General features: G+C 43.9%; 1 protein-coding gene across 2 annotated transcripts in view; it reads left to right on the top strand.

Moving 5' to 3' along the window:
• Positions 1-21973, top strand: part of fbxw8 (F-box and WD repeat domain containing 8) — a 165561-nt gene that overhangs the window by 67270 nt on the left and 76318 nt on the right. For both annotated transcript variants that reach the window (XM_070887708.1, XM_070887707.1), the window contains one exon: positions 19267-19463. In XM_070887708.1, coding sequence (XP_070743809.1) covers positions 19267-19463 — 197 coding nt within the window. The remainder of the gene's footprint in view (positions 1-19266; positions 19464-21973) is intronic.

Genomic DNA, 21973 nt, shown 5'->3' with positions numbered 1-21973 from the left:
CACAAACTTAGCGGTGCCTCTCTGGGTGCATTGCTCAGTTGAGAGCAAATGTTGCACTGGCGCACGCACGACTCTAAATCTGAGTCAATGCCGAGCCACCACACATGGGCTCTGGCTATGGCTTTTATCATTACAGTGCCTGCGTGGGTGCTGTGTAGGTCACGAATGAACGTTTCTCTGCCTTTCTTGGGCAACACCACGTGATTACCCCACAACAGACAGTCCGCCTGCAAGGACATTTCGTCTTTGCGCCTGTGGAACGGCTTAATCGCCTCCTGCATCTCCGCTGGGACACTGGACCAGCTCCCATGGAGGGCACAGTTTTTTTTTTACTGAGGGCAGTAAAGGATCCTGGCTGGTCCAGGTCCTGATCTGGCGGGCCGTAACGGCTGACTTTTCGTTTTCGAATGCATCCATTACCATGAGCAAGTCTGCAAGCTATGCCATTTCCACCCCGGTGGTGGGCAATGGTAGCCGACTGAGAACATCAGCGCAGTTCTCTGTGCCCGGACTATAGCGGATTACATAGTTGAATGCAGACAGCGTGAGTGCCCATTTTTTGATGCGGGCAGAGGCATTGGTGTTAATCCCTTTGCTGTCAGAGAATAGCGATATGAGCGGCTTATGGTCAGTTTCAAGCTCAAACTTGAGGCCAAACAAGTAACTGGTGAATTTTTTTCACCCCTTAAACGCACACCAGAGCTTCTTTTTCAATCATGCTCTAGGCCCTCTCTGCCTTGGACAGACTCCTGGACGCATAGGCGACCGGTTGTAAAATCCCCGATTCGTTAGCCTGTTGTAACACACACCCGACCCCGTATGACGACGCATCACAAGCTAGCACCAATCGTTTACATGGGTTATATGGAACAAGCAGTTTATTTGAACACAACAGATTTCTGGCTTTCTCAAAGGCAGCCTCTTGTGAATTCCCCCATACCCAGTCATCTCCCTTGTGCAGTAGCACATGTAGGGGTTCTAGCAAGGTGCTTAACCCGGGTAGGAAATTACCAAAATAGTTGAGGAGTCCCAGGAACGACTGCAGCTCCGTCACATTCTGTGGTCTAGCGCGTTCTTGATGGCCTCCGTCTTGGCATCAGTGGGTCTGATGCCATCTGCTGCAATTCTTCTTCCCAAAAACTCGACCTCCGGCGCCGAAAACGCACTTCGAGCATTTCAACCTGAGTCCCATGCGATCCAACCGACTAAGAACCTCTTCCAAATTCTTCAAGTGCTCAAAGGTGTTCCGACCTGTAACCAGTATGTCATCTTGGAAAACCACGGTGCAAGGAACCGACTTTAGCAGGCTCTCCATGTTCCATTGGAAGATTGCCGCGGCCGACCGAATCCCAAATGGGCATCTGTTATAGATGAACAGACCTTTGTGCGTGTTGATGCAGGTGAGGCCTTTCGAAGATTCCTCCAGCTTCTGCATCATGTAGGCCGAGGTCAGGTCCAACTTGGTGAACGTCTTCCCTCCAGCCAGGGTCGCAAATAGGTCATCTGCCTTGGGTAGCGGGTACTGGTCCTGCAGCGAAAAACGGTTAATTGTTACTTTATAGTCCCCACAAATTCTGACCGTCACCTTTAAGTACCGGGACAATTGGACTGGCCCACTTGTTGAATTCCACTGGCGTGATGATGCCTTCTCACTGCAACCTGTCTAGCTCAATTTCCACTTTCTCTCGCATCATATGCGATACTGCCCTTGCCTTGTGGTGGATAGGTCGCATACTGAGAACCAAATGGATCTGCACTTTCGTCCCCGAGAAGCTTCCAGTGCCTGGCTCGAACGACGATGGAAATCTGCTCAGAACCTGGGCACATGAGGCGTCGTCGACGGACGAAAGCGCTCCGTTGTCGTCCCAGTTCCAGCGGATTTCTTCCAGCCAGCTTCTGCCAAACAGTGTGGGGCCATCCCCTGGCACAATCCATAGTTCGTGCACTGCTCCATGATAGGAGACTTTGATTTCTGCGCAGCCAATTACAGAGATCAGTTCCTTGGTGTAAGTTCTTAGTTTGGTGTGAATGGCGTTGAGCTTGGGCCTGTGTGCCTTGTTGCACCACAGCCTGTCTAAGCCCTTTTTGCTCATTTATAGACTGACTCGCACCTGTGTCCAGTTCCATGGATACTGGAATTCCGTTCATTTCAACTTTTAACATTATTGGTGGACATTTCGTGGTGAAGGTGTGTACCCCGTACACTTCTGCCTCCTCGGTTCGAGTCTCCAATTCAGCCTGATCCACCGTGGATCGATCTTCCTCTGCAACGTGGTGGTTTGCAGGGTTTGCAGCTCGCCTGCACATTCGCTGGAGGTGTCCCATTGTTCTGCAGCCGTTGCACGTATAGTGCTTGAAGCGGCATTGATGGGCCCGATCACCTTCACAACGCCAACAGGATGTTAACTGCCTCACATTAACGATTGATGGCGGACTCTGGGTCATCTGAGGTTTTGCAGCAGCTGGCGTGTACTTTTGGCAATGTATATTCCTGCTCAAAAACGACGTTACTTTGTGCACAGTACTGGCCGAAACCTCTTTATGCTGCGAAATTTGTTTGGTGTTGTCGCTGGTGGATATAAATGCCTGGGCTACCGTTATGGCTTTGCTCAGATTCTGAGTTTCAACAGTCAATAGTTTGCAAAGGATTACCTCATGGCCAATGCCAAGCACAAAAAAGGCTCTCGGCATTTGTTTTCGGAATCCATCAAATTCGCAATGTCCTGCAAGGTGCCTTAGTTCGGCGACGTAGCTCGCCACTTCCTGGCCTTCCGGCCATTGACACGTGTAGAACCGATACCTCGCCATCAAAACGCTTTCCTTAGGATTTAGGTGCTCCCGGACCAGCGTACACAATTCTTCATAGGATTTGGTTGTTGGTTTTACCGGAGCTAGAAGATTCTTCTTGAGGCCATAGGTTGTTGCCCCACAGACGGTAATGAGGATCGCCCTTCATTTGGCAGTGTTCTCGTCCCCTTCCAGCTCATTGGCCACGAAGTATTGGCTGAGTCTCTCCATGAAGGCCTCTCAATCATCCCCTTCTGAGAACTTCTCCAGGATATCAACTGTTCTTAGCATTTTCGCACGGTTGTTCGTTACCTCATCGCCAATTGATAAGCTCATAATAAAGGATGAAACTCAGTTCTGTGAGCAATGAGTAAGTGTGACCTTAGCTCCTTTTAATAAGACTCCAGAGTGCAGGTACCGCGTGGGTGGTCTGCTTATATACAGTGCTCCCAAGGGATGCTGGGATCCCCTGGGACTCCAACAGGTAGCCCTCTGGTGGTGGTCTGATACAGGTTGCCAAGGGTTAAATACATAACAGCATCTGCCATGCATTTGCCCACTCACTTAACCTGTCCAAGTCACCCTGCAGCCTCTTAGCATCCTCCTCACAGCTCACACTGTCACCCAGCTTAGTGTCATCTGCAAACTTGGAGATATTACATTCAATTCCTTTGTCTAAATCATTAATGTATATTGTAAATAGCTGGGGTCCCAGCACTGAAGCTTGCGGTCCCCACTAGTCACTGCCTGTCAGGACTAAGGCCAGGGGGCAGCTGGGACTTCAGTGAATGGCAGGGCCAACAGTGCATCTCCTTAACTAATGTGATCGAAGGATTGAAAAAGAAACTGGCCCAATGGAGGAGGGTGACTGAGAGTCAAATCATGTACCGAAAGAGAAATGAAGAGAAGGAAAGAAAGATTGGTTTAAGAGAGAGAGAAAAAAAAGACATAATGGAAAAGTAAGAAAAAAATTGACATATTTAAAATCTCCAAAAATAATTTACTACATGCAGGAATGAGATTGAACAGTTTAAATTGTTCCCCTTCTGGGCCAAAGATGTTAATTGGCATTGCTCTAACAATTATTATGTTGTCAAAAAGGTACTTGCACTGTTAAGTTCTAGCCTTGTGCGGACCAAACGGCGGACAGTATAAACCGACCAGCAAGTTCTGGAGATTCGCAACTCTCTTAATCCCCTGAACTGCTGATTTGCAGATCAATAACTGCATGTATTGTTAACGGGCCGTTCCTTTTCCAGCAAGATTCGGCCGATATTTTGTTCTTGTATAGCTGCAGATGCTCTGAAGCTGTAATGCATAGAACTCGAGTCTTACTTTTTACTTTGGATTGTACCTGCAGGCACCTGTCTGGCTATAATGTTTATCTCAATGCTTTTCTGGCTTTTCATGAAGTGAAAAGGGGGATCCTGACCACAACTGCAATGGCTAAGAAGGCTTTCATTTTGAAATGAAATGCCAGTTGAAACCTTCGTTGAAGTACCATGACACTTTATAAGAGCTAGTGCATGTAGATTAACTTACATTTAAATATTAAAGGGAAAGTCAAAATTGTTTAGTTGCATTTGAGAAGCCAATGACTACTACATAAATGAAGAGAAAAAGATTAGTGAAGACAAATGTAGATCCCTTGCAGTCAGATTCAGGTGAATTTTATAATGGGGAACAAAGAAATGGCAGACCAGTTGAACAAATACTTTGGTTCGGTCTTCACGAAGGAAGACACAAATAATCTTCCAGAAGTACTAGGGGACCGAGGGTCTAGTGAGAAGGAGGAACTGAAGGATATCCTTATTAGGCAGGAAATTGTGTTAGGGAAATTGATGGGATTGAAGGGCCGATAAATCCCCGGGGCCTGATTGTCTGCATCCCAGAGTACTTAAGGAAATGGCCCTAGAAATAGTGGATGCATTGGTGATCATTTTCCAACAGTCTATCGATTCTGGATCAGTTCCTATGGACTGGAGGGTAGCTAATGTAACACCACTTTTTAAAAAAGGAGGGAGAGCGAAAACAGGGAATTATAGACCGGTTAGCCTGACATCAGTAGTGGGGAAAATGTTGGAATCAATTATTAAAGATGAAATAACAGTGCATTTGGAAAGCAGTGACAGGATTGGTCCAAGTCAACATGGATTTATGAAAGGGAAATCATGCTTGACAAATCTTCTAGAATTTTTTGAGGATGTAACTAGAAGAGTGGACGAGGCAGAACCAGTGGATGTGGTGTATTTGGGCATTCAAAAGACCTTTGACAAGGTACCACACAAGAGGTTGGTGTGAAAAATTGAAGCACATGGTATTGGGGGTAATGTACTGACGTGGATAGAGAACTGGTTGGCAGACAGGAAGCAGAGAGTCGGGATAAACGGGTCCTTTTCAGAATGGCAGGCAGTGACTAGTGGGGTGCCACAGGGCTCAGTGCTGGGACTCCAGCTATTTACAATATACATTAATGATTTGGATGAAGGAATTGAGTGTAATATCTCCAAGTTTGCAGATGACACTAAGCTGGGTGGTGGTGTGAGCTGTGAGGAGGACGCTAAGAGGCTGCAGGGTGACTTGGACAGGTTAGGTGAATGGGCAAATGCATGGCAGATGCAGTAAATGTGGATAAATGTGAGGTTATCCACTTTGGGGGCAAAAGCATGAAGGCAGAATATTATCTGAATGGCGGCAGATTCGGAAAAGGGGAGGTGCAGCGAGACCTGGGTGTCATGGTACATCAGTCATTGAAAGTTGGCATGCAGGTACAGCAGACGGTGAAGAAGGCAAATGGTATGTTGGCCTTCATAGCTAGGGATTTTGAGTATAGGAGCAGGGAGGTCTTACTGCAGTTGTACAAGGCCTTGCTGAGGTCTCATCTGGAATATCGTGTTCAGTTTTGGTCTCCTAATCTGAGAAAAGATGTTCTTGCTATTGAGGGAGTGCAGCGAAGGTTCACCAGACTGATTCCCGGGATGGCTGGACTGACACATGCGGATAGACTGGATCGACTGGGCCTTTATTCACTGGAGTTTAGAAGGATGAGAGGGGCTCTCATAGAAACATATAAAATTCTGACGGGACTGGACAGGTTAGATGCTGGAAGAACGTTCCCGATGTTGGGGAAGTCCAGAACCAGGGGACACAGTCTAAGGATAAGGGGGAAGCCATTTAGGACTGAGATGAGGAGAAACTTCTTCACTCAGAGTTGTTAACCTGTGGAATTCCCGACCGCAGAGAGCTGTTGATGCCAGTTCATTGGATATATTCAAGTGGGAGTTAGATATGGCCCTTACGGCTAAAGGGATCACGGGGTATGGAGAGAAAGCAGGAAAGGGGTACTGAGATGAATGATCAGCCATGATCTTATTGAATGGTGGTGCAGGCTTGAAGGGCCAAATGGCCGATTCCTGCACCTATTTTCTATGTTTCTATGAAAAGTAATTGAAACACCACAAACTTGCTTTTAATTTTAGCTTAGCAGGAAATAGTAGGAATGGTTCTTTATGATTTATACCTTGTTGTCAGCATCTGAATGCATGCAGTATTTGTAACATAATAGATTAGTTGACGGCACAAATAGATACAAATGGGTATGATCTGATAGCCATTACAGAGACGTTGCAAGGTGACCAAGGCAGGGAACTAAATATTCAGGGGTATTTGACAATTCGGTAGGAAAGACCAGAAAGGAAAAGGAGGTGGAGTAGCTCTGTGTTAATAAAGATTGAGATCAGTGAGTTAGTGAGAAATGATATTAGCTCAGAAGATTAAGATGTTGAATCAGTTTGGGTGGAGATAATGAATAATAAGGGGAATAAGTCGCTGGTGGTCATAGTCTATAGGCCCCCTAACATCTTCATCATAGGCAGTCCCTCGGAATCGAGGAAGACTTGCTTCCACTCTAAAAATGAGTTCTCAGGTGGCTGTACAGTCCAATACGAGAATTGCTGTCTCTATCACAGGTGGGGCAGACAGTCATTGAAGGAAAGGGTGGGTGGGGAATCTGGTTTGCCGCACACTGCTTCCGCTGTCTGCACTTGATTTCTGCATGCTCTCACCGACAAGACTCGAGGTGCTCAGTGCCCTCCCGGATGCTCTTCCTCCATTTTGGGCGGTATTGGGCCAGGGATTCCCAGGTGTAACAGTAGCTACACTGTTGGACAGAGTATAAATCAAGAAATAATGCAGGTTTGTAAAACAAGGAACGGCAATAATTATGGGCGATTTTAACCTTCATGTTGATTGGACAAAGCAAATTGGCTAGGGTAGCCTTGAGGAAGAGTTCATAGAGTGTATCCGGATAGTTTCCTTGAACAGTACATTGTGGAACCAACCAGGGAGCAGGCTATCTTAGATTTGGTACTGTGTAATGAGACAGGATTAATAAATGATCACCTAGTCAAGGATACTCTAGGAATGTCTTGTATAGCATGGTTGAATTTTAAATTACGTTGAAGGATGAGAAAGTTGGTTCTCAAGCCAGTGTCCCAAGCTTAAATAAAGGAGACTACAAAGGTATGAAGGCAGAATTGGCTAAAGTGGACTGGGAAAATAGATGAAAGTGTGGGACAGTTGATGAGCAGTGGCAGATATTTAAGTAGATATTTCATAACTCTCAACAATAATATATTCCAATGAGAAGGAAAGACTAAGAGAAGGAATAACCATCCGTGGCTAACTAAGGAAATAAGGGATGGTGTCATTGAAAACAAGGGCATACAAAGTGGCCAAGACTAGTGGGAGGCAGTGGATTGGGAAACGTTTAAAAGCCAGCAAAGAACGACTAAAAAAAATAGAGGGAAGATAGATTATGAAAGTAAACTAGCATAAAATAGAAAAACAAATAGTAAAAGTTTCTACAGGTACATAAAAAGGAAAAAAGTGGCTAAAGTAAATGTTGGTCCCTTGGAGGTTGAGACTGGGGAATTAATAATGGGGAGCAGGGAAATGGCAGAGACTTTGAACAAATATTTTGTATCGGTCTTCACAGTCGAAGACACTAAAAACATCCCAATAGTGGATAATCAAGGGGTTATAGGGAGGGAAGAACTTAATACAATCACTATCACTAAAGAAGTAGTACTCGGTAAAATAATGGAGCTAAAGGTGGACAAGTCCCCTGGACTTGATGGCTTGCATCCTAGGGTCTTAAAAGAAGTGGCTGCAGAGATAGTGGATGCTTTGATTGTAATCTACCAAAATTCCCTGGATTCTGGGGCGGTCTGAGCGGATTGGAAAACTGCAAATGTAACACCCCTATTTAAAAAAGGAGGCGGTTTTATGAAGGGGAAATCCTGTTTGATAAATTTGCTGGAGTGCTTTACATAAGAATTAGGAACAGGAGTAGGCCATCTAGTCCCTCGAGCCTGCTCCGCCATTCAAAAAAATCATGGCTGATCTGGCCATGGACTCGGCTCCACTTATCCGCCCGTTCCCCATAACCCTTAATTCCCTTATTGGTTAAAAATCTATCTATCAGTGATTTGAATACATTCAATGAGCTAGCCTCAACTGCTTCCTTGGGCAGAAAATTCCACAGATTCACAACCCTCTGGGAGAAGAAATTCCTTCTCAACTCGGTTTTAAATTGGCTCCCCCGTATTTTGAGACTGTGCCCCCCTAGTTCTAGTCTCCCCGACCAGTGGAAATAACCTCTCTGCCTCTATCTTGTCTATCCCTTTCATTATTTTAAATGTTTCTATAAGATCACCCCTCATCCTTCTGAACTCCGAGTAAAGACCCAGTCTACTCAATCTATCATCATAAGGTAACCCCCTCATCTCCGGAATCAGCCTAGTGAATCGTCTCTGTACCCCCTCCAAAGCTAGTATATCCTTCTTTAAGTAAGGTGACCAAAACTGCATGCAGTACTCCAGGTGCGGCCTCACCAATACCCTGTACAGTTGCAGCAGGACCTCCCTGCTTTTGTACTCCATCCCTCTCACAATGAAGGCCAAAATTCCATTTGCCTTCCTGATTACCTGCTGCACCTGCAAACTAACTTTTTGGGATTCATGCACAAGGACCCCCAGGTCCCTTTGCACCGCAGCATGTTGTAATTTCTCCCCATTCAAATAATATTCCCTTTTACTGTTTTTTTTTCCCAAGGTGGATGACCTCACACTTTCTGACATTGTATTCCATCTGCCAAACCTTAGCCCATTCGCTTAACCTATCTGAATCACTTTGCAGCCTCTCTGTGTCCTCTACACAATCCACTTTCCCACTAATCTTTGTGTCATCTGCAAATTTTGTTACACTACACTCTGTCCCCTCTTCCAGGTCATCTATATATATTGTAAACAGTTGTGGTCCCAGCACCGATCCCTGTGGCACACCACTAACCACCGATTTCCAACCCGAAAAGGACCCATTTATCCCGACTCTCTGCTTTCTGTTAGCCAGCCAATTCTCGATCCATGCTAATACATTTCCTCTGACTCCACGTACCTTTATCTTCTGCAGTAACTTTTTGTGTGGCACCTTATCGAATGCCTTTTGGAAATCTAAATACACCACATCCATCGGTAAACCTCTATCCACCATGCTCGTTATATCCTCAAAGAATTCCAGTAAATTAGTTAAACATGATTTCCCCTTCATGAATCCATGCTGCGTCTGCTTGATTGCACTATTCCTATCTAGATGTCCCGCTATTTCTTCCTTAATGATAGCTTCAAGCATTTTCCCCACTACAGATGTTAAACTAACCGGCCTATAGTTACCTGCCTTTTGTCTGCCCCCTTTTTTAAACAGAGGCGTTACATTAGCTGCTTTCCAATCCGCTGGTACCTCCCCAGAGTCCAGAGAATTTTGGTAGATTATAACGAATGCATCTGCTATAACTTCTGCCATCTCTTTTAATACCCTGGGATGCATTTCATCAGGACCAAGGGACTTGTCTACCTTGAGTCCCATTAGTCTGTCCAGCACTACCTCCCTAGTGATAGTAATTGTCTCAAGGTCCTCCCTTCCCATGTAACGAGGATGTAACGAGCAGGGTGGATAAGGGGGAACCAGTGGATGTGGTGTATATGGATTTCCAGAAGTCATTCGATAAGGTGCCACATAAAAGGTTACTGCATAAGATACATTAATGATTTAGATGAAGGAATTGAGTGTAATATCTCCAAGTTTGCGGATGACACTAAGCTGGGTGACGGTGTGAGCTGTGAGGAGGACACGAAGAGGCTGCAGGGTGACTTGGGCAGTGGGCAAATGTATGGCAGATGCAGTATAATGTGGATAAATGTGAGGTTATTCACTTTGGTGGCAAAAACACGAAGGCAGAATATTATCTGAATGGCGGCAGATTAGGAAAAGGGGAGGTGCAGTGAGACCTGGGTGTCATGGTACATCAGGCATGCAGGTACAGCAGGCGGTGAAGAAGGCAAATGTTATGTTGGCCTTCACAGCTAGGGGATTTGAGTATAGGAGCTGGGAGATCTTACTGCAGTTGTACAAGGCCTTGGTGAGGCCTCACCTGGAATATTGTGTTCAGTTTTGGTCTCTTAATCTGAGGAAGGACGTTCTTGCTATTGAGGGAGTGCAGCAAAGGTTCACCAGACTGATTCCTGGGATGGCAGGACTGACATAAGAAGAGAGACTGGATCGACTGTGCCTGTATTCACTGGAGTTTAGAAGAACGAGAGGGGATCTCATAGAAACATATAAAATTGTGACGGGACTGAACAGGTTAGATGCTGGAAGAATGTTCCTGATGTTGGGGAAGTCCAGAACCAGGGGACACAGTCTAAGAATAAGAGGTAAGCCATTTAGGACTGAGATGAGGAGAAACTTCTTCACTCAGACAGTTGTTAACCTGTGGAATTCCCTACCGCAGAGAGTTGTTGATGCCAGTTCATTGGATATATTGAAGAGGGAGTTAGATATGGCCCTTACGGCTAAAGGGATCAAGGGGTATGGAGAGAGAGCAGGAAAGGGGTACTGAGGTAAATGATCACCATGATCTTATTGAATGGTGGTGCAGGCTCGAAGGGCCGAATGGCCTACTCCTGCACCTATTTTCTATGTATCTAAGATAAAAGTTCATGTGGGTTGGGGGTAATATATTAGCATGGAAAGAGGAGTGGCTAACTAACAGAAAACAGAAAGTCAGGATAAATGGGTAATTTACCGGTTGGCAAACAGTAACTAGTGGGGTACCGCAGGGATCGGTGCTGGGTCCTCAACTATTTTCAATCTATATTAATCACTTGGATGAAGGGACCGAGTGTAACACAGCCAAGTTTGCTGATGATACAAAGATGGATGAGAGAGCAAATTGTGAAGAGGACACAAGAAATCTGCAAAGGGATATAGACAGGCTAAGTGAGTGGGCAAACATTTGAACAAAAATGGACTATAATGTGGGAAAATGTGAGGTTATCCACTTTTTAGCAGAAAAAATAGAAAAGCAAATTACAATTTAAACGGAGAAAAATTGCAAAGTATTGCAGTACAGAAAGACTTGGGGTCCTTGTGCATGAAACACAAAACATTAGTATGCGGGTACAGCAAGTAATTAGGAAGGCAAATGGAATGTTGGCCTTTATTGCAAGGGGAATAGAGTATAAAAGCAGAGAAGTCCTGCTACAACTGTACAGGGTATTGGTGAGGCCATACCTAGAGTGCTGCGTGCAGTTTTGGTCACCGTATTTAAGGAAGGATATACTTGCTTTGGAGGCTTTTCAGAGAAGGTTCATTAGGTTGATTCTGGGGATGGGGGAGTTGACTTATGAAGATAGGTTGAGTCGGTTGGGCCTATACACATTGGAGTTCAGAAGAATGAGAGGTGATCTTATCGAAACTTATAAGATAATGAGGGGGTTCGACAAGATAGATGCAGAGAGAATGGCCCCAAGTTTCCACACGCAGCGAAAAAGGCGCACCTCAGAGCTGGGCGCCTGTTTTTCGCGCCGAAAACGGCGCCGGAAAAAAAGTGCAGTATTCTCGAGCTCCTTGGAGCTCGATGTCTGCTTGGCGCGGCGCACAGAGGGCGGAGCCTACAACTCACGGCGATTTTGTAAGTAGGAGGGGGCGGGTACAATTGAAACGAGGCTTCTTGGTGCCGACAACCCTGCGCATGCGCGTTGGAGCGTTCGCGCACGCGCAGTCTGAAGTAAACATTGGCACTCGGCCATTTTTAAAAGTACTGCAGAAAAAGTGAAGATTTGTTTCTTGGACCCCTGCAGAGGCTTGTATTTTAATTTTCTTGATATTTCTGTGTGTGAGGGAGTGCTTTTAGCAGCACTGCTGAATCAATCGCCTGCTGAAATCAGTGAGTTCAGCTTTTCACTGCTAAACTTGCAGAACCGGTGCCTGCAAATTAAGAACCGTGTGTTTGGAGAAATAAAAGTGCCAATTCAACTTTGCAATGGATCAACGTCCACCAAGAACAAAGAATTTCTTGCATGAGGAAGCAAACCATTGCATAATATGTGGTGTTGACAATGCAGCACCCATTCTGCAAATTTAAATATAAAGATGTCGATGTGGCTGCCTCTCCCTGTCCAAATGGCCTCATTCAGTCCCCCTCACAGCTCGAAGGCTGCTGCTGTTCTTTCTTCGGCTTCCGGCCAGCCACTGACGCCGCTGCAATCCCATGGCCGAATGGCCTCACGTCCGCTCCTGATTCTTCGGCTGCCTTCGAGCCACTGATGCCGACCCATAAGTGTGGCCGAACGGCCTAAAGAATTTTAAATCTGCAGCTGCGTGTGTCCTGTGTTCATTCTTCGGCTCCCGGCCAGCCACTGACGCCGCTGCAATCCCATGGCCGAATGGCCTCAAGTCCGTCCGGGTGCTGCATCTTCGCGGGGAATGAAGGCCTGCCTCAAGCACTGCAGCTCAGCTTGAAGGCCGCTTGCTGCCTGCCGCTGCCGTCGAGACACTGACGCCACACCGCTGCCTGAAAGGACTGCCTGAAGCACTTTCACACAGGTAGGAACATGGTTTATTTAATCTTTTCTTTGCTTATAAATTTTTATTCAGGTTGGATTTATTTGTATAATATTTGTATAAGTCTAACTAAGGATTGATTGTAGAATTTAATGACTTCCCTTCCCCCCCCTACCCCCCCCCCCTCCCCCCACCTCATTCCCTACGCCTAATTTGTAACCTGTGCCTGATTTTTTAAAGTGTAGACAAGGTTTTTTCAAGCGTACAAAAATCTTCACTTACTCCATTCTAAGTTAGTTTGGAGTACGTTTTCACTGTAGAAACTTTGAAATCAGGCGTCAGTGGCCGGACACGCCCCCTTTTGGGAAAAAAAAATTCAGTTCCAAAGTGAAACTGTTCTACCTGACTAGAACTGGAGGAAACTAAATGTGGAGAATTCTGATTTCTAAGATACTCCGTTCTACACCAGTTGCTCCTAAAAATCAGGAGCAAATCATGTGGAAACTTGGGGCCAATATTTCCACTCATAGAGGAAACTAAAACTGGGGTGCATAGTCTCAGAATAAGGGACCATCCATTTAAAAGTGAGATGAAGAGGAATTTCTTCTCTCAGAGAGGGTTGTAAATCTGTGGAATTAGCTGCCAGAGAGCTGTGGAGGCTGGGTCATTGAATATATTTAATGCAGAGATAGACAGATTTTTGAGCGCTAAGGGAGTAAAGGGTTATGGGGAGTGGGCAGGGAAGTGGAGCCGAGTCCATGATCAGATCAGCCATGATCTTATTCAATGGTGGTGGCCTACTCCTATGTTCTTATGTTCATTGGAATCTAACACAGCGCTCTGTATATAGAAAAATTCTAGTCTAGAACCAGACAAAATCTGCTTTCCTAAGGCCTGATTTAAGTAAAACAATAACGATGGCCTTTTCTTGTTATACAAAAGCAGATGCAATTTTAAGAGAAATTTACAAAAAACAGGAATCACTGTAGAATTTTGTACCTTTTCATTCACGTTTATACAATTGGATGCCTGGCTTGGTTAAATATGGTTATGGCGATCTCATTCTTGTATATGTCATGCTTTGTTTATGGTTATAAAGTACTTGGATATGCACTTGAAGTATTGTCACCTATAGAGCTACAGATTAAGAGTTTGAAAGTGGGATTAGGCTGGATAGTTCTTTCAGCCGGCACAGACACAACCATCCGAATGGTCTCCTTTTGTGCCGTAAATTCCTCAACCTATATTTACGGCCACCCTCTTAATCTCTCCATCTCGAGTGGCCTCGTTATTCCTACCGTGTCAATTACAGATAAGGCCATTTCCTTGTATCATTCTCCACCCACATCCCCCTTCTCCCACCCAACCCTACTTCCTTCGGCATCCGCCCCTGGGAAAAACTCTTTCCAAACTCTCTTACAACTGCACTTATCAACTCCAAACTCTCCCAACCTTTGGCCCTCCTTTCACCATGACATTTCTGAAGCCACCGACCGGCTCAATCACACCCTCGCTGCACTTTTTGATGCCTAGTCCCTATTAAAGCCATCACTCTCTCTCTCACCTTGGCCGTTCTCCCTGGTACAGCCCTCATCTTCGCTCAAGTCCAAGGGGCGCAGACTTGAAGGGATGTGGCGGACAACTGCTTTAGCCATTTACCAGCAAAATCTGGCTGAACCACATAAAGCACTATCGGTTCCTGCTCTCGTCTGCCAAAACTACTCAGGATCATTCTGGAATGCAAAGATAACTCCTGGCTACATTCTCTACTGCTAACCATCTTCTTAAACTCCTCTCTCCTGTCTCTACCATACTCCCCTCCAACAACAAGTGTGAGGAGCTCATGGACTTCTTTGTGTCAAAGATTGAGACCATTCAATCAGCTGCCTCTGCCAGTTCCCTTCCTTCCCCTAGCCCACTGGGCCAAACTTCCTCTGAGATTCCCCCTCTGCCCTAGCCCTAAACTCTCATCTTTCTCCAGTTTCTCTCTGATCTCTCCTCTTGACCTCTCCACGCTCATCTTGTCCATAAGACCCAGCTGGACGATGGTGGAGAGGCATTGGAGGAGGATGGAGTGGTCAACTGTGTCGAAGGCTGCAGACAGGTCGAGGATGAGGAGAGACAGTTTACCTTTGTCACAGTCACAAAAGAAGTTTCGGTACTGTGGCAGGGGCGGAAACCAAATTGAAGGGATTCAAACATGGAGTTCCGAGAAAGATGAGTACGAATTTGAGAGGCGACAACATGATCAAGGACTTTGGAGAGGGAAGGCAGGTTGGAGATGGAGCGGTAGCTAACAAGCGAACTGGGGTCAAGGGTTGTTTTTTGGGGGGGTGGGGGGAAATGACCGCAGATTTGAAGAAAAGGGGGACAGTATCTGAGGAGAGAGAACCGTTAACAATGGGGGCCAGAAGTCAGCAGCTGAGTGTGAATAAATATTGGGAAGATCAAGGCCATTGTCTTTGGTCCCCGCCAAAAACTGCGTTCCCTAGCCACGGACTCCATCCCTCTCTCTCGAGCATCTATCTGAGGTTAAACCAGACTGTTCGCAACCTAGGCGTCATATTTGACACTGAAATGAGCTTCCGGCCACATATCCACGGCATAACTAAAACTGCCTATTTCCACCTCCGTAACATTGCCCGCCTCCGCCCCTGCCTCAGCTCATCTGCTGCTGAATCCCTCATCCATGCCTTTGTTATCTCTAGACTTAACTATTTCAATGCACTCCTGGCCAGCCTCCCATACTCTACCCTACTTAAACTAGAGGTGATCCAAAACTCAGCAGCCTGTGTCCTAACTTGCACCAAGTCCCGATCACTTCTGTGCTCACTGACCTACATTGGCTCCTGGTTAAGCAACGCCTCAATTTCAAAATTCTCATCCATGTTTACAAATCCCTCCAGGGCTTCGCCCCTCCTTATTTCTCTGATCTCCTTCAGCCGCACAACGCCCTGAGATGTCTGCGCTCCTCAAATTCTTCTCTCTTGAGCATCCCTGATTATAACTGCTCAACCATCGGTGGCTGTGCCTGGGCCCAAAGCTCTCGAACTCCCTCCCTAAACCTCTCCCCCTCTCTACCTCTCTTTCCTCCTTTAAGGCGCTCCTTACAACCTACCTCATTTACCAAGCTTTTGGTCATCTGCCGTAATTTCTTCCTGTGTGGGTCGGTGTCAAATATATTTGTTTTGGCTTATAACACTGCTGTGAAGCACCTTGGAATGTTTTACTACATTAAAGGCGCTGTATAAATAAAAATTGTTGTTGTAAATTTCTGTAACTCTAACTCTAATAGGATAGAAGATTTTCTGTCTGACAACAGTGGTATTTTCATCATAAATTAAAATTAATTGCTCCGTCACCCCATGTCTTGAATTACTTCAATAATTTTTAGCGCACCTTTTTCATACAGATGCAATGCTTTAATCATTAGCCATTGCATTTTCAATCAAAATCCTTTTGTTCATCCCTGTGATTTCCTTATGCAATCACTGGGATTTCACCTGCCTCCACTACATTAATACACTTTGTGTTGATTCCAAGTCTTGGAGTTTAGAGATCTTCTGCTACAGACAAGGGAGGGAGGGGGCTGATTTATTTCAACAACTGTATCATGGCACGAAACAGACATTAATTATTGATTGGTAAGTTGTAAGCTGAGACTCAGCTAGGGTTGATTATGTCTGGCCCTCAGTGAAACGTCAGATTATCAGACGCATTAGCTGTGAGGATCAAATTGGAACTGAGAGTGGTGTGGGATTGTAGAAAACACTGTCTGAAATGATAAAACTGATTGCTTGGCTGATCAATGTTTAAAGAAAAATTTACTCCTGAATACAGTTCTGCAATAGGCTAATGTTACTGTGGGGAATCCATGATTCAGATATGTTTTGTGCTGAACATGTATTTGCCAGTCTTCCAAGTGACAAATCTCTTTAAACACCCTGGCTAATCTGAGCTAATTTTGTATTTGCAGATAATACTCTAAAGCAACATAAAACATCACTACAGTTTTTTTTAAATTAGCTCTCAGACCAGACAGAGCCATGATGTGTTGGCATTTTATGAGCTATGAAAATCTTTTGACAGATTCTAAATGAAAGGCCAGTTTGTCGTTGACTTCAAATAGTTCACACATTGTCATTTTTGGAAGGATCATTATTAACTCCTAAGTATTTTAGCTAGAGAGATCAATATAGGAAAGTAAAATTATGGTCATATACTAATCTGGTTCTAAAAATTACTTTGTGTTATTTTAACAAACATTTCTTGGTCCAACCGTGAATCTCCTTTTTGGATAGACATTTGAAAGACTGAGATTAAAGCTCTGTGTTTATTTGGGCATGCAATTTAAAAAAAAGCTCTGTTGGTAAGGTGAAACAAGGGAGTAACTGAGCTGCCTTTTCAGTGCTTTAGGAATGATGTCATTTTACTGCTGGAATGGTGCAGGTTACAAGGAAGGAGCACAATGCAGACTGCAGAGTTCTTTCACTCACTCAATTTTACATAGAATTTCTGGAGGCTGTAATAATACAGTCTGCAAACATCGGGACTGGTGTTCTTGGAAACTACAAAAATGTTTCACTTTGCATACGATCCAAAAGTAATATAGGATCAAAGTTTCCTACCTTTTTTGTATTTGCAAATTCAGTTGGACCTAAAAGAAACTTTTGGGACCTTGGTGAGAGACGGGACCAACAGTGTATCTCCTTCACCAATGAGATTAAAGGATTGAGAAATAAACAGAGGAAGGACTGAGAAAGAGGGTGAATTAGAGTGTGTGAATTTAATGTCAAATTGGGTACAGAGCATAAGAAATAAGAGCTGGAGTAGACCATTCGGCCCTACTCCACCATTCAAAAAGATCATGGCTGATCTTCTACCTCAACTCCACCTTTCTGCACTATCCCCATATGCCTTGATTCTCTTAATATGCAAAAATCTATCGATCTCTGTCTTGAATATACTCGAAGACTGAGCCTCCACAGCTCTCTGGGGTAGAGAATTCTAAAGATTCACAACTCTTTGAGTGAAGACATTTCTCATCCCAATCCTAATGGCCGACCCCTTATTCTGAGACTGTGGATCCTAGTTTTATAAAGAGAGAGAAAGAAAGATTGGATTATATGAGAGAGAAAAAAGAGGCAAAGGAAAAGTAAGAATGTAAAATTAAAAATTTGACATTTTAAAAATCTCCATCTGGAGGAATGAGGCCCAAACTTTCAATTGTTCACTTTCTGGGCTGGAGGGGTTGATTGGCAGTCATAAGCAATTACCGTATCTTTAAATAGGTACTTAAAGTATTAATTACTAGATTTGCCATTCTGTAGCTAGTTTATGTGCAATTAAAGTGCAAATACAGCAATTTCATGAAAATCAAAGGGATGTTAAGGGAGAGCTGCTGTTTTCACAAAGCTAACGGAGGACCGGTACAAATCGTCCTGCAACTTGTGGCGATTCGTAATTCATGGTTTATCCCTTATTCGCCACGTGTTGCTGGCCGATTTACATGTTAATAATTGCATGCGTCATTCTCACACCATTATTTTTTTCATCAGATTCCAGCCCTTCGTTTCCTTGTAATTATGTAAGCAGTAATGGACACTGAAAGTCGGGAAAACTGGATATCATGGTTATTATAAGACCTGTATTTTCATTGCTGGTACTTTGGTTTGAATCCAGCCCAGACACTGCTCTTAAATAGAAGCCAAGAGTCAAAACGTAATGAGTTTGGGTAGTGTAATGAGCCGGAGACCTCCCCTGAGTCCACCGCACATTGCTGCTCCGCCCCGCCTCGGCGAACTCGCCTTCGCGCCAGTGAGGCAAGCAGCCAGATATTTAAGTCTTCAAATTGGCAAGCTGCCTATGGAGGCATGACCAGCACCGGTATCTCACCTAAATTATTGAAATGAAGCGCATGGTTCAGTTACGTGGCAGCCTCATTGGTGGAGCGTGTGCTGCCTGTGAAGTACCAATTCTGGCCCCAAAATTGGGCAAAGATGAATATCTATCCCTAAATGTATGATTCCCTCAAAATATGGAACAGTTAGGAATTAGGAGTCCATATAAATTACCTGGATTGCAGTACCTTAAGGCCTGATGGGGAACCAGCTGTGATACTAATTGTAATGCGGTATGAGTACTGATCTCTACCTACTTGATTTTATAAAAGCATGTTGTTGTCCTGCAGTTTCTTTACCTGTTGAGAATTGATTTTTAACATTGGCCTATATTAAATTATTGGAAGTGCATAATGCAAAGTATCTTAGAGAGAGATTGAAAGTTATTGAGTTTTGTGTTACTATTTCATCATCTGTCTGATTTTAAACATAATGTCCAAGCTAGCTTCTGAGCCAGATTAATGTGCGCTGTGCAATTACTGCAGTGTGAAGTTTAATCTATGAAATTTCCCCAGTGATATGAGAAGTGGTACACATTTTAAATTAAAAACAATTACTGGGTTGTCTTAATGCACAGAGTTAAAAGGGCTTTAAATAGAATTGTAGTTGAATATTTAAAAAACTTAGCCTATGTCATATAATCATATTACTGATTAATTCTTATGTTCACTTGCAGGTGCTGTTGATATATGGAGCACAGTTCTTGCACGGGAGCCAGTACATCATTATCAGCATAGCCAGGAGATACAGGCTATAGCTATAGCATCAGACAGTGCTGTAATAGCAACTTCCTCAGGTTATCAAGTAAGATTAGAATCCAGCGATGAGAAAGGATACTGGCGAAAAGCATACCAGTTTGAACTTCAGAAACTGGTGGGTTTGTGTTTCCATTGTATCTCTGTGGTTCATTTACTGATCACTGCTCAATGCTTTTTATGTTCCTATTCATTATCACAGATTTATGAAGTCTGTGTGTCATCCATGTCCCTTAGAATAGTTAACATATTTCCTGTGGATGGACAATCCAAAGCCAAAGTAATGGTTAACCAATCAAACCTATTCAGGAGAAAGGTCAATATGAATAAAGTAATATAGCTACTTCCATTTATAGAATATCTTGTGTTGAAAGGTCTCAAAGATCTTCACACATTAATTACTTTTGAAATGTAGTGACTATTATTATGAGCAAAGGTAATTTAGTCGATCAAGCCCATTCCATCACAGCCCATGTACAATTTGCTCCATCCATTCAATTTCCTAAAGGAGGCAACCACCCAACAGCAAATCTTCAAGAAGATAACACTGTAAAACTTCTTCCTAATCCCTCAGATTAGTCATGCAAAACTCCAGAATATTAATATAAATATACCTCTCTGGGTTGCTGCATTCCACAGGCAATTCTTTCATGCTCCGAGCAGCACAAAAATTATTGTGATCATTTTGCCTTATCTGTAAAATCTTCAATCACTTTATCAAACAAATATTTATCTAGTTTATTTTTCAAGGATTTAATTGACACAGCATCAACTGCTTTTGCCAGGGGTTCATGATACCATGGGAAAAACCGTTCTTGCTATGTACAGGATAATGGTCCAAAGCAAAGATATAGGTTTGTTTAAGGATGCTAAGTAAACACTTTGTGAGTTAACTCACAGGTCTGTTAAGAGACTGCAGACATTGTGGTGCTAGTGTTTTTTGTTACTCTGCTATTTTCTGCTGCTGTGGTATCGTCTGTTGCTAGAGAGTTTGTACATTCCAAGTGACTGCCTCTTTTTTTCAAGTGAGACACAGAAATTTGTATTGGTGTGCTGGAATCTGAAGTATGGCTTACAGATCGCGCTTGGACATGTGAAACTTGAATAATACTCGTAGCATTGTAGTCTGGAAAGTTGGCATAGTTATGATATTTGAGTGGAAATGTGTGTGCATTCAAGGTAAGTGAATGAAATGTTTTATATTGGGAAGTGGTTATTGGAGAATTTGATATAAGGTGTTTGGACTTAAGTGAATGGTGATGAGGTGCAAGAGGAGAGATGGAGATTTGGGGTTGGGAGTGGTATTGTAGGATGGGGAGTGAGAAGATTTGAGGGGTGAGGGTGGTGGGTTGTTTGGGCAGCAGTAATAAGGAAGGGAAGTATTTGGGTGGAGTTGTGGGATGTGAAAAGAACAGTAGTTGAAGAGATGGTAGAATTAGGGGGAGCAGTTGGTAGAGAGGAAAGACTGATATAATAAGGAAATCAGCTGGGAGATGTAAAATATTTGTTTAATATAAGGAAACTATGATGCTCTAGTGAAGGAAGAAAACAATTATTGATGGGAAATGGCATATCAAGTGTGGATGCAGGAAGAGATCAGTACTGAGTAACAGATGCTGGATGGATTACATAATTTCAATTAAGGGGTTGGGAGAGCAGCCATGAATTGGAATAAATAATGTAGGCTTAAAGGGATCGGAGTGAGTGGGCTGATGTGTGGTAGTGGGCAGCAACAAATAGTTTTGGGAAGAGTTTAGGGAGAGCAGCCATAGACTGCAGTAATTAACCTGGCATAAAGCAATAAATAGCTTCACTTAGAGGTAAGAAGATTAAACTTTAGTGGAGGTTGGGTTTATATTGGGCTACGGCTTCCATCAGGAAACAGGAGTGAGAGGGTAGATGGGCCAGCCTAGTGTGGGTCAGTAGCTGACAACAGGCTGAAGGAGTGGGAGAGCTCCAGAGGACTCACAATATGTGGATTAAAGTTATTCCCCAAGCAGGACAGAGGCACCGTTCCAGAGACCATTTCTTCTGAAGAAAAAGGGAGGGGACATAATGAACAGCAGAAATCCCAAACTGGGAGCTGCTCCAAGGCTCAGGGGCAAAGGTAGTCAGGAACAAAGTGCTGCATGCTGGCACCCAGTGGCCAAAATTTGCAATCGCTGTATCATAGTCTGCCACATTGATGGAAATTTATTACAAATGTGATGGGGCCTGTGTTACTAGGACACAATTAATCAGGAAAAATCCTTAAGATAATGTTGGCATCGGATTTTTGAATGGGAAAATGATAGGATATACTGTTTTTGTATAAAAATATGTTTAACTATTTTCCCACTCCTATCGCTGACAGACCATATCAATCTTCTCAGGGCATCTTTCAAAATTTGGAAGTCTGTTCTTTTCCTCACATCACAATCTCCTACAATTATTCTGGCCACTTTTATATTTACTGCTGCTAGCACTCACCGATGAGACAGTAGGAGGCCATATTTCAATCAAAATGCTGCATCTACATAAAGTGAACCTCACTCTGGCCAATTTTAGTATCTCTAACATTCCAATCAACACAATTTTTATTTCAGTTTTCTCTTCCTGCTCTGCTAAGCCTTCCTCAGTTCATTCTCT

The sequence above is a fragment of the Pristiophorus japonicus genome, chromosome 8, assembly GCF_044704955.1.
Source record: "Pristiophorus japonicus isolate sPriJap1 chromosome 8, sPriJap1.hap1, whole genome shotgun sequence".
In the NCBI taxonomy this organism is placed as follows: Eukaryota; Metazoa; Chordata; class Chondrichthyes; family Pristiophoridae; genus Pristiophorus; species Pristiophorus japonicus.
The sequence above is the reverse complement of the archived record's forward strand: the minus strand, read 5'-3'. Positions and strand labels throughout refer to the sequence as shown.